Consider the following 27,860-nt stretch of genomic DNA (forward strand, 5'->3'; position numbering starts at 1 on the left):
GTCAATTATCAGACTGCAGAAATGGGAATAAAAATGCCTCCTTCTGCATTAAATGGTGATAAATAAGAAAAACCTATGACAGCTTCCACCAAATAGAACAAAGGAAACACCAGTTTCAATATACCGACATTCTATCTGTACGCAGCGCCCCTATTTGGCCAGTTTAGGTCACGTGACTAAGACTAAACCTTACCCTAAACCTAACCCTAACTCTAACCCTAAACATTGTTGAGCTATTGAATTATAACTTAACCCTAACCCCAAACCTAATCCTAATCTTAACCCTAAAACGCTACGTACATGTACAGTACTTCAGTAACCGTACCAATAGCACGGGGGGTTGTCCATACGGCAACCGTACAAATAGACACTTTATTTCTAATTTAACTAAGTTATTTATCTGAACTTTGTTAAATAATTAATATGGCCTGTTAATTTCCAAATTTATATATTTTTCTAGACCAGGTGTGTCAAAAAGACCAGCCTTCCAGAATAATTGAACAGGGGTGCCAAACTCAATTTGATTTGAATAATTTGGCTCAAAGTGGAAATTATATTTACCATTTAGAAGCATTTTAATTAAAGTTGGGACTTGATTAAAAAAGCATATTCATGCTTTTCTGGATTTTTTGTATACTTTCGAAAACAAATGTGTTTTTTATGTATTAAAATAAAAAGAAATGGAAACTGAACAGTGCAAAATAGTTAGAATATCTGTTGCATGAAATATATAAATGAATGATGAAGCGGACAAATTTTGTTTGAAATTGTCTTTCTGCATCGCAGTTCATAAGGAGCTAACTTGGGTCAGATGATGCTAGATAATGCGTTATTTTTCTGTAATTAATTCATTGCAATTGACATGTTCAATTCCCAGCCCTAATTTTAATACAGTTTTTTTAGTCCAGGAGTGTAATGTTTGTTGTTATGACCAAATCACAATAATCTAAGCATTTTTATATTCAATTAGAAAAACTAGATGCTATGATGGGCCAGAAATTGACTACAGATTAATGTACATTTTAACATGTGTTAGTTATTATGTAAATGACCAAATACCTCAGTTCCAGATGCAACTGTATGCTTTACACCTTAAGAAACATTTACAGTTAATATTACGTGCACACGTGACAATATTGCTAAGATTGCATGAGGGCAAAAGTGCCAACTACAGATATGACTAAACGAAGATGAGTTGGACCTCTCTGGTCTACAACAAATGTAAGAATATTGCAACATTGGTTCATGGTTGGTTGATTGTCTAAAATCCAAGTCTGAGTCACCCATTCCCACTCTTTGCATTACATTTGGCTTTTTCAGCTTTTCTCTTTCACTTTTTATTCAGCTTGATGAGGCCAGTGAGCAAACAAAATCAAGATTTTAATTAAGTCAGTGACTACATAGCCTAGCAACTTGATGCCTCTGACCTACAGTTGTGTGCGAAAGTCAGGGCACCCCTTTAAAAACAGCATATTTTATATATTTAAAAAGTCATATTCATATTTACTGTCTCTCTGGTATATGTGAAAAAAAAGACAATATTGTCAGGAAACATTAATGCATAGTTACATTTTATTTTATAAATTGAACAAAATTACAAAAATGAAAAACATAATTTTGGCATGTGCAAAAGTCGGGGCACCCTGAGAGTTTCAAAGTGTCAGATTCTTTTTACAAGCTCAGACCTCTACCAGCTCATTGGTCCTGAAGCATGTGTCAACAATTGTCATTAGGGAGTGCCAGCTGGTGCCAATTTGAGGGTTTCTTAAATACGGCGACTCCACAAACCTTGTACAAACACTCAGCAACCATGGGTTCCTCTAAGAAGCTGTGTAAGACAGAAAAAATGAAAGTAATTGATGCCCACAATGCCGGGGAGGGCTACAAGAAGATAGCAAAGCGTTTTCAGCTTGCAGTTTCCACAGTGCGAGGCATATTTAAGAGATGGCAGGTGAGGGGAACTGTGGAGGTCAAGAAGAGATCTGGAAGACCAAGGAAACTCTCGGAGAGAACAGCTCGTAGTCTGGTCAGAAAGGTAAACCAAAACCCACATTTGACTTCAAAAGACCTCCAGGAAGATTTAGCAGACTCAGGAGTGGTGGTGCACCCTTCCACTGTGCGCCGATACTTGCACAAACGAGACCTTCATGGAAGAGTCTGTAGAAAAAAACCTTATCTACGACCTCATCATAAAATACAACGTCAAAAATATGCAACAGAACATCTACAGAAGCCTGATGACTTTTGGAAACAAGTGCTGTGGACTGATGAAGTTAAAATAGAACTCTTTGGCCACAATAAGCAAAGATATGTTTGGAGAAAAAAAGGAGCAGCATTTCATGAAAAGAACACCTTGCCAACTGTTAAATATGGGGGTGGATCCATCATGCTTTGGGGTTGTGTTGCAGCCAGTGGGACAGGAAACATTGCTCGGGTGGAGGGAAGAATGGATTCAATTAAATACCAGCAAATTCTGGAGGCAAATATCACAGCATCTGTAAAAAAGCTAAAGCTGAAAAGAGGATGGCTTCTACAACAGGATAATGATCCTAAACATACCTCCAAATCCACCATGGACTACTTCAAGAAACGCAAGCTGAAGGTTTTGGAATGGCCTTCACAGTCTCCCGACTTAAACATTATCAAAAATCTGTGGGTAGATCTTAAAAGAGCTGTGCATGCAAGACGTCCTAAGAATATTGCAGAAATGGAAGCCTTTTGCAAGGAAGAATGGGGAAAAATCCCAAATAATAAAATCCAGAGACTTGTTGTTGGCTATAAGAAGCGTTTACAAGCTGTGATATCTGCCAGAGGGGGTGTTACTAAGTACTGAAGGTACTGATGCTGTAGGGTGCCCCGACTTTTGCACATGCCAAAATTATGTTTTTCATTTTTGTAATTTTGTTCAATTTATAAAATAAAATGTAACTATGCATTAATGTTTCCTGACAATATTGTCTTTTTTTCCCATATACCAGAGAGACAGTAAATATGAATATAACTTTTTAAATATATAAAATATGCTGTTTTTAAAGGGGTGCCCTGACTTTCGCACACAACTGTACCTAAGGTGTACCATGCAATATTTATAATGATTTACTTGGATTGATCATCTATATCTTTTAAAAGTCAGATATGACCTTTTTTAATTTCAAGTATTAAATTATTGCTTTGTGCTAAAAAATCTGCATAGCACCAATCTAAGTGTAACATTTTACTAACAATTTAAAATGAAAAAGAACATTTGGCAATTTGTTACTAGTTTATCTCACCTTGGTTTTGTTAATTTAATACGATTGGGCATTGAAAACACTGTTGCTTCTACTATGTGTGTTTTTCTGTCCGTTGCAGGTCCGATCAGCAGTATACTGGTCAACACATATGGCTGCAGACCCATCGTGATTATGGGGGGCTGCCTGTGTTCCATTGGTATGATCTTAGCTTCTTTCTGCAACAACGTGATGCAGCTTTATATCTGCGTAGGGGTTATAGGCGGTAAGTCCATCTAAGTCTTCCTAAATTAATTTGGAGTTAACTGGATTATATTCTTGTAGTAGTAGTTCTGTTAAAAATAGATGGATTAAGCATTTTATTGTGTTCCTTGATTTTCACATACATTACTGGGAATATAACATTAATTCATAAAAAAATTGAGATAAAGGAATAATACAGTGTATTGTCTTGATTAAATCAAGCTGGTACATTTACTACATTAGTACCAGGGGTGGACTGGGACAAAAATTCAACTATGGCATTTTCTGTCCAGACCAGCTCACTACATTATCAGAGGACACAAGTCAGTGATGATCAACATGTGGCTTTTTATGTTTTAATTTGAACTGCTTTTTGTATTTCCTTTGGCCATTTTGTAACTTCCTTTTCCAATTTTAGCCCCTTTTCAAAAAGTTTTGACACTTTTTTTAGCTTCCTGTTTGCCAATAAATATCTCTTTTGTCTATTTTTTGTCTTTTGACACTTTTATTGAGTTTCATCCAAATAAGCTAACTTTTGCCCAATCAATACCACTTGTTTCCTTTTTCCCTTCATTTTGCCTCTTTTTGTTCCACATGTTTGGCCTTTTTCACTATCGCATGCCACATTTTGTCCTTTTAAGCTACCCTTTGCCATTACATACCACCTGGTTCCTTTTTAATTGCTCATTTTTGACCACTCTTGACTGTTTTTGGCCCATTTTAGTCAATTTTCATTCTTTTATTGCCACATTTTTGCAACTTTTGGGCCATTTTTGGCCACCTGTTACCATGTCTGCCTCCACTCGCTCGTCAATACAACCCAAAACATAGCGGACCAGACAGGCCCACTTTGGTTTGATGGCCCACCGGGACGATGCCCAGTATGCCAGATGGCCAGTCCACCCCTGATTAGTAGTTGTAGCTCTTGAACAGCTTAAATAGGTCTCAGTATTGTTGAATAACTTTAGTTATTTGTATCCATTCTGAGTAATACATCTCAACCTTTGACAAGTTTTGAAAATGTACAATTCATGTAAATATTTTCATCTAAAGATTGAGAAACTGTTGGTACTGCCTTGCTAATACTAATGGCTGTTACATTACTCCTTGTAACACTGTTACATCATGAATGATATAATTCTGTTATCAAAGGTCTTGGACTGGCATTTAACCTGCAGCCTGCACTGACAATGATCGGCAAGTACTTCTTTAAGAAGAGACCCATTGCAAACGGACTGGCAATGGCAGGCAGTCCAGTCTTCCTCAGTACCCTGGCTCCTCTCAACCAGTTCCTCTTCAATAACTTTGGCTGGAGGGGCAGCTTCCTCATCCTCGGCGGCTTGTTGCTCAATTGTTGCGTGGCCGGTTGTCTCATGAGGCCTCTGGGTCCACCACCAGGCAAAGTTAAAAAGGAAGAATTGGCCAACATCACCACTACGACGAATGAGAAGCGCAGTTTCTGGAAAACCATTAACAAGTATCTGGACTTGTCTCTCTTCAAGCATCGAGGTTTCCTTATCTACTTATCAGGCAATGTAATCATGTTTGTGGGGTTTTTTGCTCCGATTGTTTTCCTCGCTGCCTATGCCAAGGACATGGGCGTGGATGAGTACTCTGCTGCTTTCCTGCTCTCCATCCTGGCTTTTGTTGACATGTTTGCTAGGCCGTCAATGGGACTACTTGCCAACTCACGATGGGTCCGTCCAAGGATACAGTACTTCTTCAGTTTAGCTGTGCTCTACAATGGGGTGTGCCATATGCTCTGTCCACTGGCTGAGGACTACAAAGGCTTGGTAATCTACTCAGTGTTCTTTGGGTTTGCCTTTGGAATGGTCAGCTCTGTATTGTTTGAGACTCTGATGGACCTGGTCGGAGCAGAAAGGTTCTCCAGCGCTGTGGGTCTCACCACCATTGTGGAGTGTTGTCCAGTTCTTATCGGTCCACCATTAGCAGGTACATTTCTTATGTTTATTGTTTGAGTTTTGATTTGATTTAGTTACACTTTTGCTCTTCTTTGCAGGTAAACTGGTTGATGTCACCAAAAATTACAAGTACATGTACTTTTGCTGTGGATCAATTGTGATTCTGGCAAGTATTTGGCTCTTTATCGGGAACTTCATCAACTACAGACTTTTGGACCGTGAGAAGAAGCAGGCACAGATGTATAAGCAGGCTGAAACTGAAGATCCAGACCACACTCGGGCTCTAAAGGAGGCTGGTGTCGAGGCCCAGGCCTCCGACGGGTTCGTTAACAAAGATGAGAAGACAGAGGAACCCATGCAGCGGGAAACAAACCTCTAAAATGTTCCGATACCTACCAATTCAACATGTGCAGCTGAAATGATCAAACAGATCTCCACAGCCAAGAGGTGCCTCCAGTGTTCCACCAGGCTCTGTGTGGGGTCCTCTGCACTTCTCTAAAAAATAAATGCCAAAGTAACACCTGTGTTGTAGCAGAATGTCAGACTTATATGTTGATCTGTGATTGTAGAGGAAATATTAACCCGAAAGTAACGTGGAAGATCATATATATGCATGTACTACATGTTTTGCTGCATTCTGTTTGGGTTACCTTTTGCAACTGAGGGGCAAACTTCCTTCCCCGATAAACGAGGCATTGTGAATAAAAACACACGTTTTTATTTCTGACCTGTCGAAGTCAGACCATGAAAACCATAGCCGGAAATCAGTGCATGCAACGCGTTTGTTTCATTTGTCGCACGACAATCAGCCATATCGGAATATTCTGCCCTGATTTCTTCCCAAATTTGTTTAGAGTTAAAATTTTCTAAGCTGTAGCGCCAAATATCATTTGGTCTTTCCTGCCACTTTATCCAATGTAATGCAACAGCAGTGTTGTCACATGCACCAGCAAAGTAATACCACATTTTACCAACCTTTACAACATAGTTAACAATGAAGGTATAGGAGGTGCATGCAAACGAAAGAATGGGTAATTTATTAAAAAGACATTTCAAACGGGGAATTATTGATGAAAACTACCAGTGTATGCAATTAGTGATGTCTTCTTTAAGACTGATTATGATGTCCTTTCTTCAAACAATGTCTATATATAGTACTATATTGCTTAAAGGGGTGATATCAAGTTTCATTTGATAAGTGGGCATCCAAAAATCCCAGCTTTAATAAATAAAGAGCAGATGTTTAAACTGCCGGCAGCGTCGGAGCACACGTCTCATGCTGCACACCTGAGCTCTGGCTCACTGTGTAGTAAAACTCTCCACTAAAGTCCCAATTTACCCGGATTGGTCGAGTCATAAAATGCTGCAATAAATGTCTTGGGCCTTATTGTTTTGTAATCAAATAGAGTATACTGCAGTAAAGGAAACACATGTTCCCTCTCTATTCAAGGTTTATAAAAGAGAGAGAATTCAGTGAATTTAATTATTGTTGAATGTAATCTCTCTCTCTCTCTCTCTCTTTGGGGCGTCATAAGGTTTTAATGACTAAAAACCATCTGCGTATAAGAGAGATTTTTACACCCAAAGCCAGCAATATTCTTTGCTATTCCATATTGCCCTACACTGCCCCTGAATGTAATGATTGCAGGGAAATGGTGCAGTACAGATAGCGTTACTTATAGGACATTGTTAAACCTTTGTGGTGAATAAGAGCCACGTTTTTTTTTTTTTTCTTTCACCCCGATCATTAGAAACTAAGTCATCTGCTCTGTGTGTATTGGAATGTCAGCTTTAAGTGATTGTGTTCCATGTACTGTTAATTCCTGAACTCACTAAAATTCACACTATAACATACGTATCTGAAGGGATATTATACTAACTCATGAATGTTTATATCACGTCTACATATGTACTGAACAGTGAAAAAAAAAATAACATGTTCATGTAAAAGTGTCCTTTAGTGTAATTATATCAACATTCATTCATGTTTTAGCCATTCCATATGTCGATTTGTATGATTTTCACCCTGCAGAGCTGATATACTTTTTCTTTTATTTGTCTTCAACTAAAAGGCTGACCAAATGGAGTCATCACAAACAATTTAATTTGCCTTTAAAGCAGTTCTGAACAAATGTGTGCATGTATTAGCTTCATTATTGTTTGAATGATGATTCCCAGATATATATTTTTTTTTCTTTGTTTCAGGACTTGGTGTCTCTTTGTATTAATATGCAGATAATTATTCTGCAGCATTGTTTTAAAGTCATTGCAGTAAGCAGTTCTATTCTGGTGGGCCAGCCACCTCCCACTTATATAACACTGACAATTAAATGACATGGTAGCTTTGAGAATCCTGCCTGCACTTAAGTGAATTATTAGGGGAGAAGCTGCTGCTGCAATCCAATACACTCACTATGATTCTCTGAAGACTGCCGTACAATCACTTTCTACAAGTAACACTGCCCCCTGCTGGTAATAAACCACATAGATGGTTTCCTCCAGGATGCATACTCCAGTAAACCTCACGTTCACAAATTCAGGTACTAAATAGAAATAGAGACCTCACTCTTCTCTCTGTGCAACTGTAAAGATGTTATATTGCTTTCAAATGGAGCTAATAGGAAAACACCAATGCATTTATGCCTGTATAGATTTGAATTATGTTTAATTAGTAATGTTGCAGTCGTACTTTAACTTGTTCATTGCTGTGGTAAATCAGGGTCCCAGAAGTAACATAATAAACTATTAGGGAAATACTTCTTTAAAAAAAAGATAGTTATTAATTATTGATTAATATTTATTTGTAATTCAAAATAAAAACAAGACATAAAAAATACATATTTTTGATGCTTATCATCAAAGTCAAAGCATTATCATAACACTAATGGTCAGAAATGGGCAAGTGATGGTGCAGGGGCCCACATTGTTTAATTTTGTGTGGCCCCCAAAATTAACTTATAAAACTGCTAAAAAAAAATACACAAGATATATATGAGAACAAAAAGATGCAAAAAAAAGTTACTCGTCACACACAAAAATACACAAAATAAAACAATTTGACTCCAAAAACACAACAACAACAAAAACACAGAAAATGAAAGAAATATATACACAACGACAACAATACATATAAAACACAAAAACACACAAAACATTAACAGGAAATTATACACAATGACAACAGAAATATACAAATACCTCTTTTCTTCCCTGCATTAATAATCAGATTGGTTATTATTGTAAATGCTGACATCACATTTTTGTGGCCCCCACTGTGATTGAAGTCGCCCATCTTTGCTTTAGACTTTCAAATAACATGTACTGACCTCATCAAAGATCATATAAACACTCTTTAGAAGTTACATTAATACACTTTGCGGCCTCTTAACGGCCAGAACTCACTGTGATGTAACATTAACATTTTTACCCTTGTGCGCTTTATTCCCCTTTGTGAACAAAAACAATGTTGTGCTTATTGTGGAGTACAAGTGAAGTTGTCTGGAGGAGAGGAGAGGTCAACACGAGCTGAATTAAAAACCTGTCTTTGCCGACTTCAGTACAGAAGCGGAAATGGCTGCTATAATAAAATATACACGCCAGCAGGAAACCACTTCTATATTCTAAGAATGAATGTACTTATTCTAATGCTGCAAAACTTAGCTCTAGTTTTAACACTAAAATGAGCTTATTCAAGAGTTATATATATATTCTAATTTACAGTAACTGTTTCATTGAAATAATAATGGCATTGCTTTTTTAATAATATAGATATATAGTGAGAGATAAAGTTTATATTTTATTATACATTTTAATTAATACAGTGATTAACATATAGGGTTAACAACTACTTCATTCATTCATTAATCATGATGATGCTTTATTATTATGTAGCTTTCAGAGTGAAAATGAGGACGTAGAGCTAACTGTGCCTTATTGTGCTTTGCTCACTTCTCTGAATGTGAAACACGGGGTCAATTCAACCACGCTTTGAATCCATACGTGTTCCTGTCTGTGCTGTATGTATGTATGTTTACAAATCACATTTGACTATAGCTTCCTGTCAACAATCCACTGAGCTACTGCTACAACCACCTTTTCCACTCACAGAACGTGTTTCACTCTATCCACACTTCTTCTACCACGTCTGTGTGACATCATTGGCAGCGTAGTGTGTTTTTAGAGCTCTAGTCTAGAATGCTACACTTTGTGTGACACTTGTAGGGACAGCTGCTGTCCTTCCACTAGCAGACACACTGTGTGCTTTTCATCAGGGCAACTTTACTGTATTATGGCAATGTGTGCCGCCAGATCGTGTTCGCCTTTTCACTACCTCTGCAGCCGTCCTGCCAGAGTGAGGTAAACAACCACACGGGTTGAAGAAAAGTGACTGCTGCTTTTGTAACTGTAAAATCAATACATCCCCAAACACACAAGCTAAAATAAAGCGCACATCAAAATCAAGTCTAATGTCTGGTGTCTTTTTGTGTGTTTTGATGAGAACATGTAAGATCAGGGGTCACCAACCTTTCTCAACCTGTGAGCTACTTCATAGGGTTGGGGTCAACTGTAGTTGTAATTGATAATTGACTTTGTAATTGTAATTGGCATGAAAATGCAATAAAAACTACAATTTTACTCAAACGCAAACCTGGGGAACCATGTTTTGAGTTTTATGGCTTACACATGTGTAGGCAATCATTAAAATACTACATTTCAGTTCTCCTGAGTTTCATTTCATTGTGTCCTGACTCCCCCAGGTGATGATGTAGATGGTAAAAAAGGTGCAGTGTGGAAAAAAGGTCTTCATTGAAACTGACTTGCAAAATAATGCAAAGTTTATTAAAACAAGCAGAATCAAAAAAAACAGGACAACCAGAGACAGAGGCCCTGTGAGAGCATCGGGGGTCAACTCATACTCATACTCGGAGGAAAAAGAGGCGAGAAGCGCAAATACAGTATCTTTCACAGGGTTTTCAGACACCATATGTTAACTAAATTAGCCTTAGCTTGGACACAAAGAGAGAAAGCAACACATGTTGTATGTATGTCGAAGAACTGGAGCCAGAGGCCGACACTTTTATGACGTACAGCTGCAGATGGAGGAAAGACTAGTCTGAGAACGAGGATCTTCTTTTTAAAACAAATAAAAAATGAAGTAAAATCTAGGAGTATACTGACAGAAAAAAACGGCTCAGACGCCCACACCAAAGACATTAATATCAATACTTTTATGGATGAGAAAGCCTAACATGGTAACCAAGAGATGAAAAACAAATTGGATGAAAGATCATTATATTTTGTGTATTTTACAGCTGATCTAAGACAAAACTGACCCATTATCATAAAAGATGCTAACAGAAAGCTAACACAAGGGGAAGGGTATGGTTATATAGCCCGTGGGCTAAATCCGGCCCTTGGGAGCAGTAGTTCCCAAACAGTGATGCGTGTACCCCTAGGGGTACAGAAGCAAATTGCGGGGGGTACTTGGAAAGATTTAACAATTAATTTAGAAATTATCCTGAAATAATCCTAGTTCTTTTTTAGGCTATTTTTTTAACAAATTCACCACAAACTATTACACCATCGTAGGGCTGGACAAAAAAATCTATTTAATCGGTTAAACAAATTTGTTGATAAAAACAATTTTTATTTTGCAAATTTGAGTTTTAATTTTTTTTTTTTTTTTCCCACCACATTTTTTTCTGACTTTTTCGCGTTCCGTCCTTGTGGGTAACCGTAGCGCTATGTGAGCCAGCCCCCTCTTTGTTTACCCTTTGAGAAGGCTACATGTGTGCCACAGGCACAAGAGTTTACTATTATTTTTAATTGTAATCTTATAGAATATGTAATTATCTGATTTCTTAATAGAAAATTGTAGCTACTGTGAAGTTGCTGTTGCACTTTTGCTTAAACCTGGGTTAAAGCTTGAAATTATTGAATGACGGAGCCTCATTTACTGTTTATTTTGGGATTGTTCTATGCATTACTGACAATATGAGACAATAATGAGCTATTTGCTTACTATTGAAGTAATCACATAAAAGTTGCATGGTATTTTAAAGAAAAATACATTCCACTTCAAATTACATTCAATTGTTTTGAATTTGTAGATTACGCCTAACCCTACCCTAACCCATAATAAAACATATCAAATTATGGAGAGGGTACTTATGATATGAAGAATAGTTACACGTGGTTCACCAAAATGCAAAGGGGGTACATGGGACAAAAAAGATTGGGAACCACTGCTTTAGAGCATCTAATTCGGCTCACAGAAAACAGTGAAAATAACAGAAAAAACGTGAATTATTGTGTAAATTTAGTTGTAGATATCTCAAATTCACAAATTCAATTAAAACTCCGCAATGTTTTTAGGGGCTCGAAATTTTTCCGCACTTATATCACATGAATGCAATTATTTTTTTTTTTTAAAAAAATCCCAAATAATGGGGAGGGGAAAAAAAATAATCCAAATTTCTCACAAAATATTCCACAAAATTCCACAAAAATTGGTTACAAAATCAATAATTTTTGAGGTGAAGATATTGAAAACTAAAGTACGAAATGTTGAAATTGCTCTTTTTCCCCGCACCTAAAATCTGTGGCCCACTTGAGATCAAACTCAATATTTGAGTTTGTTCTATAGGGTTATTAATTTCAGGTTCAGTAATTATGATTAATTGGAACTGAGATTTTGTAATGGAGAACAAAATTGTAATTGACTTTCAATGGAACTTAATAATTCTATTTTTAATTGTAATTGGAAGAAATGCTGATCACGTACTCATAATTTAGTTGTAATTGAACATGAATAATTGACGACATAATTGTAATTGAAAAAAATAATTGACCCCAACCCTGCTTATAGTCTAAAGATAGAAAAAGACTTTTTAAAGAGCAAATGTTCATGGTTTTACTTTAATTAGAGGGTAATAGATAATAATAGTCTAGCAGTAACTTAAAAAGGTAGGAAATGTAACACTTTATTTCTCCTCAATATGCAATTGTTTCATTTTCATAGAAAATCATCATCTTCCTATTTTAATAGCTACTAACAAGCAACTTTTAACAAATCCTAAAAAATGTAACAATTATGTCATATTTTATTAAAATCATTCTGTCCAGGGACTGCAGATGAAAAATAGCCTTTTGGCTAATTCTGGTATATTTTCGCTATTGATATTAATGTACACTGCCCCTGTTAAATAAGCCAATAAATGAAACAAAAGTCTCTCTTGTTTATATATCATATTATATACAACATACCACAACACATACACTAAATCTGCAACACTGTCACGTTGTTTCAGTGAAAATAAACATTTAATGATTGTTAATTTCACAGTAAAACATTATCAATATTTAACTACATCTCTCTTATGTATATTCATCTTTGTGAGTTTGAGTCCTGGAAAGTAAATCAGTCATATTTAGATGGAGCTCTTTGATGACCAGAGCCCCTGAGGGCCCCTCACATGGTCCATGCGGGCTACCTGGGGGCTGCAAGCACCGTGTTGGTGACCCCTATGTTTTTTAAAGTGTTTAAACTCTTGCACACGTTCTATGTGTCTGGATCTTCAGGGTCATTCAGCTCACAGCATATTTGGTGTCAACAAGACCACATTGACCACGGCTGGGTTATAAAAAATCTATTCATCAATTTTCCATTGAATGGCCAGATATTGATTCATAAAATCCTAAAATAGATTATTTTTTAACGACTGCTCAACCGTGTGCAATGCAGTCCTGTGGGCTCAATTGTTAATGTAAACATTAAGATTTCTAATACTGCACTGAGTTACAGTAGTGACTTTTAGTGACTTAGTGACATAACCAAATTAAATCGTGACTCAAATCAAATCAATTACAATTATAAATTAATTTAAAATAAATTGATTTGGGAAATATCAATCGATTCCCATCTCTAGCACTGACACACAAAAAAGCCCTTATTCCAAACTATCATCACTAATCTTGGGTTCTGTTTCCATGACCTTGACTGAATTTTAATTTTGTTTACATTTTTAGCGAAGACAATAAAATGGCAAAATACAATAACGCCTGTCCTATACAAAAGATACCCATGAACAATTAGCTTGTTATTTCCATGGCAAGCCACGAGCAAGGTGTGATTTTAAAATGTAACATTACACTTTGTCAAAGAATCACTGGTAAATTCAAATACACACATTTAAAACAGTGATTCAGCTAAAAGAAAAAATTTAACCGAATAACAAGGAAAAGTAAAATGATAGTAATAAAAAAAAATCTAAGTCATAATTATGAGACACTATCTCATAAAAGTCTGGCTTAATTGAGTCATAATTATGAGATTCTTAGTCATAGTTATGAGTGCTGTCTTATAATTATGACTTAGTATGTATCTCATAATTATGACTTAGTATATCATAATCATGACTTAATTAAGTCATACTGTTATAAGATAGTATCTCATAGGTATGACTTAGTATCTCATAGGTATGATTTGTATCTCACAATTGACTTAGTATCTCATAATTATGAGATAGCATTTCATAATCATGACTTAATTAAGTCATACTATTATGAGATAGTATCTCATAATTATGACTTAGTATCTCATAATAGACTTAGTATCTCATAATAGACTTAGCATCTCATAATTATTAGATAGTATCTCATAATTATTAGATAGTATCTCATAATTATGACTTAGTATCTCATAATAGTATGATTTAATTAAGTCATATTATTATGAGATGGTATCTCATAATTATGACTTATTATCTCATATTTATGACTTAGCATCTCATAATTGACTCAAAATTGTAATAATAATAATAATAATAATAATAATAATAATAATAATAATTATTATTATTATTATTATTATTATCCTGGGTTTCTATACAGTTCTCCTATTAGTAAAATCTACAAGCACTAAAAGAACTCACCTAACAGTTGGAGTCTAATGTATCCACTACAGCAGATAATTAGAGCTGGTACATCAGTGCCCACAGTGCAATATGACTTAATGGTCAACACATAGTTAGTTTGACCACCAACTGTCAACTGTTCCGGTTTGTTTTCACTATCCTGCTGACACAGACGTTTACAATCAAACAACCATAAAGCAGAATCTCCATCCAACAGATGATTCTCCTTCAGTAAGTCAGTGCAGTCATTAATACCATCTCTCTGTGAGTCTTTTCATTAACAGTCAGCACACACAATCACCTGGATGGGACTCTCTACGTGTAGCTCCTGAAGCATTAAACTCACTAATAATCATGCATCAGTCGGTCATTAATTCTGCCTGGTAACCACTTACAGCCCACGCCATGCACCCACCCACTCCTCTTCCTTATCATTAGCATGCAACGCTACAGCTAGGATGCACGTGCTAACGACGACTGGAGACCCTCGGGCAGAGTTTCAGGCGAGGTTTTAATAGGCCGGTGAGGGTCAATGAGCAAAGGGAGAACAACGTGCCTCACAGCTTCCTCAACGACCGGCGTCTCTGCAGAATGGGCACCTCCGGCACAGGGTCACAGGAGAAAACCTGATGAAGGCTTGTAATGGTAAAGAAGTCGACCCTCGGAACTGAGTCTAACTCCACTTTAACTCAAACTGCTGGAGTTTCTGTTCGATGAGCTTTGAGCAGTTGCAAATGAGCTATTAGCTAAACACGGTTCGGAAATAGAATAAACACAGAAGGATAGTCTCAGTAGAGATGTTAGCATTTGCCTGGTTTCATATTAAAATGGTAATCTTATTACATTCACTCGCCCACATTTACCTTTTCCCTCTTTCCAACTACAAGGTGGAACATTATTATTATTATTTTTTACATCATTTCTCCTGTGAATGAGATACTGTACATTTATTTATGATTTTTCAGTCTAGCCCACAGAGAGTAACCATCCAGGCATCTACAAATCATGTTTTAAATATTTATTATTTAATCTAGAAATTAATAAAATGTAGAACTGAAGAATTTCTAAAGATGTTATTTATTGCATATTTAAAATGATAACATAATTAACAGGTTCGTGTTGGGAAAGTTCAAACTCAAGGCCCGGGATAAAATCCAGGATGTACCGCGACCGAGCAAAATAACACCAGGATTGTGTTTGATGGACTGTCTGACAGCTGTTGCTCACAGTCCCCGCCCCTTTCTGCCGTCGCCAAAACACAGCAATGCTCATAGCAAGGTAGTGCCTGCAGCGCCGTCTTTTTTACAGTGTATGATTTGGAGGAGCAGAAGATGGAATTAGTGACTTTTCTGCTTGAAAGGTAATTACTGCTGCTTGATTTACAACATGTTTGATTTGTAATTGTTACACTAGAACTCTGTAGTGCATGTGTTGTTTGTGTGTGCGCAGCAGCCTCTGCGTGAGCTGCTGTAAGTGACACTGTGTTGTTGCTACTACTGCTGATAGAGTGGTGTGTGCACATTGAGAGAGAGAAGCGCTGCAGTAATATGCTTTTAACAGAGCATGTTATATTACTGTGATGTTACTATCGGGCTAACGTTAGCTTGTTAGCTCCTCTGAGGGTGGGACTTTGGAGGCAGGGCAAGAGAGCAGCAGAGAGGGAGGGGGAAAGAGGGATCTGAAAGTTACGGACTGCACCTTTACGATCAAACTACTTTATATTCGGCCCCTGAACTAAAATGAGTTTGACACCCCTGCTTTACATGAACTAGTTCAAAGTTTAGCTCACACATTTTAAAATAAACTAGTTTTGTTCATAATTGAACATTTTTCACAAAAGCTACTTCAGTAAATTCTGGTTGACAGCCAACATCTTCTTCAGTCACCTATAGAAATGAGATAGCACATGTTACCGCTAAACAAAGAAGTTATTACGCAGCACACTTTAAACACATAAACTGCAGAAAGAATAATTTTTTTGCACACCTGCATGATCATCCCCCAGTGCGTGTTGCCTTGCCTGCGTCGCAGTATCAGAGACAAATATAACCTGAGAGGGAGCTGCTTTCAAAGCTTTAGTTTTAAACCCTCTTATCTTACGCCACACAGCAATGATATGAAGCCAATAAACGGCAGCCCCAAGGCATTCTGACCCAAAACTGGACCTGAAACCAAAGCGGCCAATAGCTACAAGCTGCTCTGGTGTCCCAACAAGACACGCATTAACCTTTCCTGCGTTATTTTTCAGTGGAGATCCCCCACTTTGAAGTGCTTCCATTTAACCTTCATTTAACTTTTGTGTCATGTGCTCCCAGGCGCCCCATTTTGACAACGGAAGGCTTTAGAAGTCAGAATTGGCCTGCGGCTATAGATGGCATATCAGCACATCTGTCTGCTCCAGAGCCAGGTTGCGGATTGAAGAGCTGGCGGTCGGGTCTTGTGCGAGAGCTCTGCTGTTTGCTGGATTCTACAGTAGCTACGGTTCAGATAGACACTTTTAAAAGGCATAATCCTCCTCGTACAGTGCTGAGAACATTCATTCTCCAGGAGATTATTTAGACAGCAGAGGAATAACAGCAGAGCATGGGCTGAAGGTGACATTTGTTCCATGAGTATATGTGGTCCCCAAATGTTGAATGTATACACATTAATAATATATTGTAACTTTGATTTTACAACTGGTTGGCATGACCAGACTGAATGGTATGGTAATTATCTGGTCCGTTGTGTCAGCACATTTATTTGTTCATCTTAAAATTTAACACCAGTCAAATTACCAGTGTATGAGATAGCTGCTAATAAATATTTATTTAGCTCAAATAAACATATGGTGAGGAAATGTTTTATAGTTCTTTTTGAAATTGGAATTTTTACATAATACAGAAATTGTGATTTTTGTGGATTAATTCTGTAAAGCACTTTGGTTATTTTTCTTTTTTAACAAAAAATATTTCAATTGATCATGAGGACATTTGAGATGCGATGAGTCTAAAGAAATACAATTTCAGATATCCTGTAAAATATGACATCTGTATTTGGCCTATGTGGTCATGAGGAAAGGTTTAATCATTTTAAATCAGCCTACGACATAATCTCTGCATTTATTTACACCAAGACTTACAACATCAACATTGAAAATGTTTGCTGCTCATGTCCCACATTGTCAGATATCACAGCACTCTTTTAAGGGTTTATTGTAGTTTATATGTTAGCAGCAAAGCAGGTGGTAATATTGTGTTTTATTTTGTTTTTATATGTTTTAGGTTCAAAACAAAACCCACCAAAAAACACATTATTTACATGGCAGTGATGTATTCATGCATATGTAGATATCCCTATCACTTTTATAGTATTACAGACTTTTTTCTATCAGAAAATGATTTATACCATCTCATCTAATATATCTCCATTTATTTTATTCAATGTCACCAAAACTCATCCCATCTCGTGTCATCTAAACCAGTGATAAAATATAAATACTTAATGTTTCTCATGTTGGACTTGTCTTTTATTTTGAAAGAAGCTTTTCTTTTGACAGGCATGCTGTGAACAGCTATTTTTGAAAAACCAAATTTGGTTGGTTGAATTCTAAAAAAAAAAAGGATTTTGATTTAATGACCGTGACAAAATGTGGGTCCCAGGGTGAGACCAGTTGAGAACCCCTGATCTAAACTACTTTAATCCCACCACATATCATATCATCTCTATCTATTCTAATTGAATCCAATTGTAATCCACGTTAATATCATTATACAGTACTTAATTTCTTCTCAACTCAACCAATCTCCTCTCAATCTCATCCTGTATAATCTCATTCCATGTCATCACGTTATCTAATTTTAACAAATCTCATGTTATTTCAACTGCTCATATCCAATTACATCTAATCTCATTTTTTTCTAATGTCATCTCAACTCATCTCATGCCATTTTATCTAACAAATCGAGATAACAGTTTAGATTTTGAACTAATATCATCTGTTTGACTCTTAATTCATGACTTCTCAACCCATCTCATGTCATCTAAACTAATGTAAATATGTAATCTCAACTCATCTCAACTCATATTATTCAATTTTATTTCTTCTCATCTCATCACATCTCATCCCATCTACTGTCAACAATTTTTTTCTTTAATTTATTTATTACATTTTGAAAAACTTATTTAGGTTTTAGGCTTTTTTTAATAAATAAATAAAAATATGTTTTTTTCTCTTTTTCAAGCATAGTCAAGGTAAATGTATTTTTTAGTGCATTTCATATACAAGGGAATTCAATGTGCTATACATGATTGAAAAGTTCAACAGAAAACATTCAACGCTTGAATAAACAATAAGAACATTAAAATCAGCAGTTAATTAAAAAAAAAAAAAATCAGCAATAAAAACTTTAAATCAACAATAACAATAATAAGTCATACGCAATAGAGAAAAAATATATTTGGAAATAATTTGTATTTTTTTCCCCAAGTCAACAGGATTATTACTGTAATGTGTCATTTCTATTGATCCATATTTAGATACTGTGCTGGATGGTTGCTTCATCCTGTTTACTCCTTCACGCCAACATATAAGCATATTCTCACATTAGCATTATATCAATAAGTAAAGCTCTCCTTATAAATACCGCTAATTATCGCAGCCTTTTTTTTAATCACTGCAGGTGACAAATCGAGTCTTCTGCATAATCTGTCTGAATGTAATCAGATGGGATTTCAACACTGACTCTACATTTTCCACCTAATTGCAGTTTTTACGGCTCTGTAATAGACTTATTAACTCAACTCGTCTTCAAAAACCCAGGGCTTTGATTTGGGTTATACAAGCGTGACTGCTGTGTGTATCATCATCCTTTGCTGAAAGAGAAAAAATGAGTCCAGAAGGGAAAAAAAAAAAAAAAAAAAAGAAAAAAAAAAGACTTTTTTTTTTGAGCATCTGAGGTTGTGACAGGATTTCTTTGGCTTTAGCAGCAATAAAGTCAGACAGCAATGATCGGGCTGCCTGCTTTGATCTGGCCTGACTTTCCACTTAACTTGTGATGACACTGCACTTAGGGAGGACACTGTGAATGTGAAGCTTTTCCTTTTGACTTTTACCCTCAGGTGCTCCGATCATTGAGCCCCTATATCACCCCCGTCCCCCCCTCGTCCCAAACAAATACAGCGTCTGTGTCTGTGCTGGTACCACAGGGAATGCTTTGCCCATTTAAATTCAACCTAACTCATGCAGAGCTAATGCAGGAGCAGCTCAGTGTTTCCATGACTTGTCTGATGTTTAGTGGATACCATTCAGGATGTGTTGCATGATGGTTGCAAGCACAAACTTCAGGCTACATGTAGAGGGCACTCTTAGCCTGTTCTTTCCCCCCCCCCCCCTTTTTCTGTTTTGATGTTTCTTTCCTCTTCTTTTTTTGGTTGTAGGATAATCTCTCTCTGTTAGGACTACAACATAAACACCCACCACAAGACCCTGAAACAGGAGAAAACACGATGAGTCAGCATTATTTATTTTTTTATTTTTTGAAGCAGACCACTGATAATAAAACACACTTCTACCACAAGGCCAGGGCAGGTTCTTATGATCTGTTTTTCTCAAGGGGCACGCTGACTAGTTGCCATGGAAGCTAAAACGCTGACCCTGAGCTGAATTTTTTTTCGACACACCCCCCCAAAACGGAGCGCTCTGAAAGAGCTGGTTTATACAGGCTCTTAAACCTCCGCTGTCGCTTGATTCATGTTGTGTTTTGACCAAACCACAGCACAAATATTTCATTTAGAACACGGGGAACTGTTTTAAAAGGCGAAAAATTGGTATAATAAGTTCCCTTTAAAAGAGAAGGCAGACTTAATATAACATTACAATAATTAGTGAACAATTATTCAACAGATTACAAATATTGTGCGATTAATTGATTATGCTCAGTGATTAATTAATATAATTAATCTCTTTTTTAATCTCACCTAAAAAATTGCTGGGAAATGCCCTCAACTTTAGGTCTTTTTTAATTACATTATTGTGGCAGATCGAATGTTATGTATATTATGTATAACAAAGTGGCTTTATAAAGTCATTTATTGTTTGTTTTTAACAGACTTGAATAATTTCTATTCCTCTGTATGTGAGACTAGACCCAAGAGCTGCTGACACCTTTAGTTTAGACCATCAGGGAAATGTTGATGTGTACTTTAGTCAATCTCCAAATAACAGAAAACAGAAATGAAATAAAACATCAGGTTCATATGTAGTGCTAGAAGTTAGCACATCATAAACAGTGAGAACAATTTTCTGAGCAATGCAATTAATGAACACGAAACTTGTTTTTTCTCTCCTTCAGATAATATAAAATAAATAAAGCAGACCCATCTATCACAGTGCTGTAGCCCCGCCCACATCCTCTACCACCGATAGTGATCGACTGTCCACTACAATCATTTCTCCATTCACTTTGTTTATTTGTCACTGATGGATTTATTCATTTTGGCTCTGAACCCTGTCATCTTGTATAGGCCACTCTGTCTGCTCGATCTAGTGTACCGTCCAAAAGAACTGCTGTCCGTGCTAGCTGCTACATAGTTAGCATTGAGGTGGAAAAGCTTCGCTGGAGGCTAGAAGACCTCCGCTGATTCACAAACTCTTTCTTGCACAATTTGCACACAACTGGGCTTTAGTTTTTTAGTGTGTTTTTTTAAACTAACATTAACATGCTCAAAGACTCTTCAGACTCCTCAGCTTCTACCGTTGTAGCCGCTGCATCAGTGTTATTGGTAGACCGGGAACATGTGCAATAATAAAGGTTGCGCACGATTAACGCGATGAATTTTTTTAGAGCATTAATTTTTCCTGTAATTAATTAATCACAATTAACGCATTAAAGTGACACCCCTAACAATAATCAACCCGGCACATAATGAAAGCATGTATTATTCTCTCTGCTTTGGCTGAGGAAAGAAAAAGTTTGACGTGTGTGTGCTCGTGTCACTGTGTGTTATCAGTGGCCACCTGTTTAGCTAGCTCGGGTAATCTTTTGAAATACGCACACAGCTGAGTAATAAATCACAGCAGAGATTGCAATTGTTTGACATGTGAAAATTAGTGGTAAGAATGAGGCAAAAAAAATCACATCCCCTCACAAACTCAAAAACAATGGAGACACAGGCTTTAGTGTTTGTAGTTCACTTTATTCAGGTCCGAGCTGAGATTATCTCTCCGTCTGCCAAAAAAAAAAAAAGGCACAAAATAGGACACCAGTTTTTTGGTATTTAATTACAATCAAAGTGCTGACGTCCATGCTAATATGGTGCAAGTCACAGCAGTTTCTATACTTGTGCGTTCCCCTCAGCCGCCCTGCAGCAAACACCTCATCACAGTGGTTTCTTACACCAAGTGTGACCCATGCATGTGAATGGATTGAATTCTTTGGGTAGATACATATTATAGTCACAGATCTTAGCCCAGTTCTTGTTTGTGCTCTAATGTGTGTCCAGGTGTCCTGAAGGAAGAGGTCACTTCACTTCTCAGCTGCTAGCCCATTTCCACCTATTTCCAAATTCCTTTTTTTCTACATCTCAGCTCACTGAGAACCTATCCAGCTGCACTTAACGTCACTTCACATCATCATATAGTGATTCTTGACCATTCACTCTTTGCATGAATTCAGAACGAGTGTCTGTCTCAGGTGCCTTGCTAAAAAAAAGGAGGATGATGCCATAAAAAGCTGAAGGTAAGGCTATAATCAGAGCTGTTGGGATGTTGTAGGCCATTTCCTGACCTATCGCACCGCAGGCTGCTGTTATTAGGCTCACCCTGTCTATGGCGCAAGGTTACCCAGAATTCATCCAGCAGCAGGTTGCATCTTTCTTGCCATGACGTGAGGTAAAAAGGTCACTGGATGAGCAAACACCAGCTTTCTCTCACTCCATGAGGTGAAACTGCAAAGGGTACTAATAGACTTCTGCACTTTATTATCTCTTTGTTGTGGAAGCACCTCCCCTGATATTAGTGAGCTATAGGTCAAATATTAAACCTCATTCTCAGCTTGAATCTCTTTTTTATTTGCCTTGAACACCAATTTTGGCCGATTCTCTTTGCTTCCTTTAATATGTTTCATTGAAACTGATGTTCCTACACCGAAGATAAGGAGCCTGTCTTAAAAGTTTTAAAAATTAGAAGTTGGATTAACACTTCAAGAAGTGTTTTCTTGTTCCGGTCATCCATGGATATTTGAACATTAACGTGATGTTACTATTTCTTACTGACTCGAATGCTTCATTATGAGTGATTACTCCAAATGTTAATGAGCAAAATATTGGAATAAAAAGTAAGGCCATTGTTAAAATGCAAAGGGATCCTGTGGAGCCTAAACACCAGTTTCTTAAATGATCATCAAAGCCAAAATTACATTATGGAAGAATTAAGTGATTATACTGTATGCTAAGTAATGATAATGGGACTGTGTCTTCTAGTACACTGGGATGCAGCCAAGGCTGTTATTAGGGGTAAAACTACAAGGTAGAAATGTAAATAATAATGTAAATTAAACAGATTGTATTGAATATACAAAACAAAGGAAGAAAACAAAACACATCTTTGTTATCACAAGAGATACAAGAAGAAGAAAAGAATAAAGCAATGCAGGTAAAATCGCCAGGAGCGATTGGTTACCCATTCATATGGTATAAATATTTTAGAGAAATCGTTGTACAATAGTTAAATAATGTTTGAATTATGTTCTCAGAGGTGGTGAGATGCCACATACGTACCTGCATGGATACAAGCTGTAGTCTCAGTAATCCCTTACAAAACCATGAAATAAAAGTGAATGTACCACTGATAGACCAATATCAGTATTATATCTGGATTACAGATCATATGCATTGATATTGGCAAAAAGAATGGAAGACCCCTGATCTAATTGATCCAAATTAGACAGGTTTTGTGAACCACTGGAAAAGCCAGGAAGGACAATGTGCAACGAGCGCTCCCCCTTTGTTAATCAGGTCAGAAGTAACCCAAGGTTTCCACTGGATACGTCTCCGCTGCGCCACGGCACCGATCCGGTTTTTCCCCGCTGTCTGGTAATCCCCACCAGTTGTGTTTTGAGTGCGCCACGGTGCACTCCGGTTGGACGACTGTGACGTCACGAGACAGAACCGTTCTCACGATATTTATATAATCGCTCGTGAACGCAGTTAAAGGTAAGTGTTATAAACGCAACAATAAACAGATAAACAGGCCAGTGTTCCTAACGAAGGAGTACAAGAAGGTCGGACTCTCTGGATTTGTCACAGCCAACAGAGAAGAGACAAAACTGCACCATTTAAACATGATCTAAATCAAAGTTGCTGAAGTTTACAGTGCAGTTACAGTATGAGAGGAAACAATATAGTGAATGTTTTGACGTGTTGGTGATGTAGTTACCTGAAATATAACCGGAAGTGTTTTATTTTGAAAAGTAAGCCAAGAATTTATTGCGGAGTATGTACTTAACTTCCTGTTTAGCTTCATTTGCTCTGTGCTGATTGATGCGTCGTGCTCGCTCCGGTGTCCGCCAAAAGAAGAAGTCCTGCCCTTCATTGGTCAATTTTTGGAATTTAGTTTTTAACACAATCTCCAAGGTCCTGCATCCCCAAATTCAGCCAGATCCGATGTGTGCTATTTTTGGTGTAGACCCGGATCTTAACTTGTCAAAAAACAATCTCAGGGTGCTTTATTTCTTATTACTGCTGGCCAGACGAGCTATATTGCTCAAATGGAAAGATTCCATGGCACATTCACATTCACAGTGGATAAAAAATGTAATGTCCTGTATGGATTTGGAAAAAATTAGATACAAAGTTTGCGGATCTGAAAACAAATTTTATAAATTATGGCGCCCTTTTCTAGATTACTTTGAGAGACCTACAACTACAGCATCCAGTGAAAATTGGGGCTAAAGATGAGGAATCCACAGCTATCAGTCTGGATGCCAAAAGGCTTTTGATTTAGTTCCTAAATGCTTTAGATTTGACATATTTGTCCTGAGCGCACTGACGCTGGCAATTCAGACCATGCTGGGTGAAAACAGCTGACTTACCTGAAAAACTCCAGATAAGGCATGATGTAGTACCAATACGTTGTGGATAAAGCACAAATGTGGAAAATGTAAGTTCATATCAATTTCTTTTTTACTGAACAGTAATGATTCTCTTTTTTTTTTTATGAAGAAGCATAGAAGTGAAACACCTCAATCAAACTTCTGAATCCTGCTACTCAACACTGAATGAATATCCTGCTTTTTAGTAGAGCTGCTTTCTGAGTGTTTCCTTCAACTCTTGGCTTTATAAGACCATCCTTTCCCAACATGTGGCCTGTTAGATGATAGCACAGCTTCCCTCCTGAATAGTTTAAGCCGTGCCTGGCATAGGGAAGCCATCTGTTGAGCTCAGGGTACAGTCTTTATATTTAAAATACATAACAACAAATTATAATTTTGCTCTTATTTTAGATACCAATTAAAAAATGTCAACCAACACAGGCGTTATATTACAAATGCTAAAGTAAAGTAAAATGCTACTTTTTCTGATAAATAATTATACACTATAGCCAGAATGAGTCTATTTTTTTTTCTTTTGGCCTTGTGCTACTTTTACTGCTTCCACTTATTCATTCAACTGTCATACACAGCTGTACTTCTCTGTGGGGATCTGGGTCCACATACTCAGAGCCAGTAGTGGGCTACACCCCAGGCTGATTTCCAGTCTATTACATGCTTAACATGCTAAGACAGAAAAATCCAGCACACATGCTCTCCAACAGTTCATTTAAAGAATCTCATTCATCTAACACACATGGAGGAAACTAAAGTATGGAGGGAGGATCATCATTCACTGAAGGCACGTGTTGGCTTTGCTCACTGTGACTTCTGCCTGTTTGATGATGACAATAGTTAGACGTAGATCTAAGTGTCCAATCAAACCTGCCAAATACATAGATCAAAGGTGTGAAACTCATTTTCATTCAGGGGCCAGTTACATCTCAAGTGGGCGACAGATTTTGAAATGAGAAATTGATCACTTTCAATTAGGGATGTAACGATTCACTGAACTCCCGATACGATTCGATTCACGATACTGGGTTCACGATACGATTCTCTCACGGTTTGTTTTACAAAATGGGACTGTAGACAAAAAATTTTTTTTGGGAAAAAAACTAGAAAATACTGTATTATTTTCCTTTTATTTTTCATTGTCAAAAGAATCCCTTGATAAACAATTCAAAACAATGCAATTTAACTAAAAATAAATCTTGAAGGAAATAAATAAAGGAATAATACAAATGAAAATGAAGCCTATTAATTTAAATTCTGGTTCAATAATAAACAATGCAAAACTGCATAATAGTTCTTTTTCTTTTAAAAGTGCAACTGAAAATGTATTTTGTGCCTTAACAATTGGACTTTAAAAAAAAAAACCATGATTACACTGATTTACGTCATATTTGTTTGGACCAGCAGAGGGCGCTGGTAACCCAGTGGTCGGTTGACATGCAGATATCTTGCAGTGAAGAAGAGATGCTATGCTAGCAGACAGAGCTAATAGAAAAACGTGACTTTTACAGATATTCAAGTAATATTACAGATATTCTTTCTGTGCTAAAGGGGTAATGAATCATTTATTAACATATTTAAGAGTAGAAGGCGGTCAGAAAGAAAGTATTAGCAGACTCCGCCCGCCGCCTACACTTGTGGATAGCGTTAAAAAAAGTACTGCGATTCAATTTTCAGAAAATCGATTAATTGTTACATCCCTACTTTCAATGCTATTGAGTTCCAGTTTGCATTTCCATGTATAAATGATAGAATGATATATACAGTATGTAAGAAATGTACAACATCAAAGTAATATTAAATGGCAGGTGTCAATCACTTCAAAGTACCTTGTTTTGGGAAATTATGTTTTTTTTTTGTGGGGAACATTGTGGAATTGTTTGTGGAATCGTTGTGTAAAAAGCAGCAGCACAGCAGCAGTTAGCGTAGGGAGTAGCAGCACCTGTAGCATTGATGCTAATGCAGGAGAACCTGCCTCCAACAAACAGGACACAGGAGGAGAACTCAGGGACAGAGAGAAGAGAAGGAGATGATGGTGAAAGTTCTGATATGGACATTAAGACAGAGGCTCAGTTCAAAACCAAGATGAGCTGCTACTCTTGGCTTATGAAAAACAAGTCAAGCCTCAGCTGTGAAATGTGTAAAAAAGTTGTGAGGATACAAAGGGCTCCATGGCTGTTTTTTTTTTTTGGCAGTTTTGACAAATAAAAGGTAAGCACAGGTAAGTTTCATTTTCTGCTACTGATTTATTAGAGGAGTTATGGCCTTATGGGTGCAAAAGTTTGTATTTTGTATTTGTGGGTCTTTGTGTTCTGAAGGTTTAGTGAACTTTGTGGCTATATTAGTGCTGGTTTTGCACTGTCCTTGGTGCTGAAACATGGCAGATTTCGAGCTAGAGACGGAAGCGCTCCGCAACGGGCGATTGTCGGTGCTTTTTTAACGCTGAATGATCATTCTTTTATGAAACATTTAGGTTAATCGGTTGTTTGTGTTCACGTGATATTATTGGCGCATTTAGTGAGCAAAAGGCGCTTTAAGAAATGTATTCCGTGACATTTTTGTCTCCCTTTTACTGCCAGAACAACACCAGCGTTTGTACCGGGATCTGATGATTTACAAATGATGCACTATGTACAGTGTACGTCGTAAATACAATATATCATATTCAGAATGAAATGCATGCTAATTTTTTTTACGACTGAACAAACAACATGCCTACTGTTACTATGGTGACAAAGGTCCACTCATCCTTTGATTGGTTGAGTCCTATTTTTTTCTTCAGGTTTTTACAACTGTTCAACAAAAGCTTTAGAGGCTTTGCTTCTTTATTGTAAGCAGTGTATTTACCTGTCTGCGTGACTGCATGGTATAGACAGTGGATATGGAATGTGTTCTCCATCTCTCCTTTCAGAGATGGAGAACGCAGCAAAAGAAGACCTTTAATATATGCTGTTTGAAAGTCGTCTCCCTCTTCCCCTCTGACAAGTCTCCTTTATGTGGCAGAAGTCGACGTGTCCACAGGCCAGAATAACATTACACTACAGCTTTTCCTGAAGCGAGCCAAAGCTCAGGTCTTTCTCAGTTCCCTCTCTCAAAAGGCTTTAAGATTTCAGCTATGAGATTCTGTCATGTGGAACGCTGCTTTCCGTCACACTAAAAGAAGCCCTCTCCCTCCAATACTGTCCGGTCTTCTCAGATCTATTTTTCCCCTAACTCCACTGTTCATCGACTTCCCTTTTGTGAAGCAACCATCTTCCTATTATATCCCATGAATAATTTAGGCAACACTGCTTTGTTTCCAGCACACAGCTATAGTCATGCAGCTGGCCAATAAATCATCACTTGGATTCTTTTATGCTAGTGTTGCTGTTTGGCTAAGGTTTGTGTCAACACATCACATCCAGTCGTACAAGTCTGATCCAAAGCTGGGATGATTCGATCACTCAAAACAATCGGTTTGATTATCTT

At 37.1% G+C, this 27,860-nt stretch overlaps 1 protein-coding gene across 2 annotated transcripts in view; it reads left to right on the plus strand.

Moving 5' to 3' along the window:
• The window catches only part of zgc:165507 (monocarboxylate transporter 2), a 40,450-nt gene extending 32,037 nt beyond the window's left edge, over positions 1-8,413 (plus strand). For both annotated transcript variants that reach the window (XM_028450322.1, XM_028450321.1), the window contains exons 3-5: positions 3,352-3,495; positions 4,626-5,426; positions 5,494-8,413. In XM_028450322.1, the coding sequence (XP_028306123.1) occupies positions 3,352-3,495; positions 4,626-5,426; positions 5,494-5,774 (1,226 nt within the window). In that variant the 3' untranslated portion in view covers positions 5,775-8,413. The remainder of the gene's footprint in view (positions 1-3,351; positions 3,496-4,625; positions 5,427-5,493) is intronic.
• The last annotated feature ends 19,447 nt before the right edge of the window (positions 8,414-27,860 follow it).

The sequence above is a fragment of the Gouania willdenowi genome, chromosome 6 (assembly GCF_900634775.1).
Source record: "Gouania willdenowi chromosome 6, fGouWil2.1, whole genome shotgun sequence".
NCBI classification, from domain to species: domain Eukaryota; kingdom Metazoa; phylum Chordata; class Actinopteri; order Blenniiformes; family Gobiesocidae; genus Gouania; species Gouania willdenowi.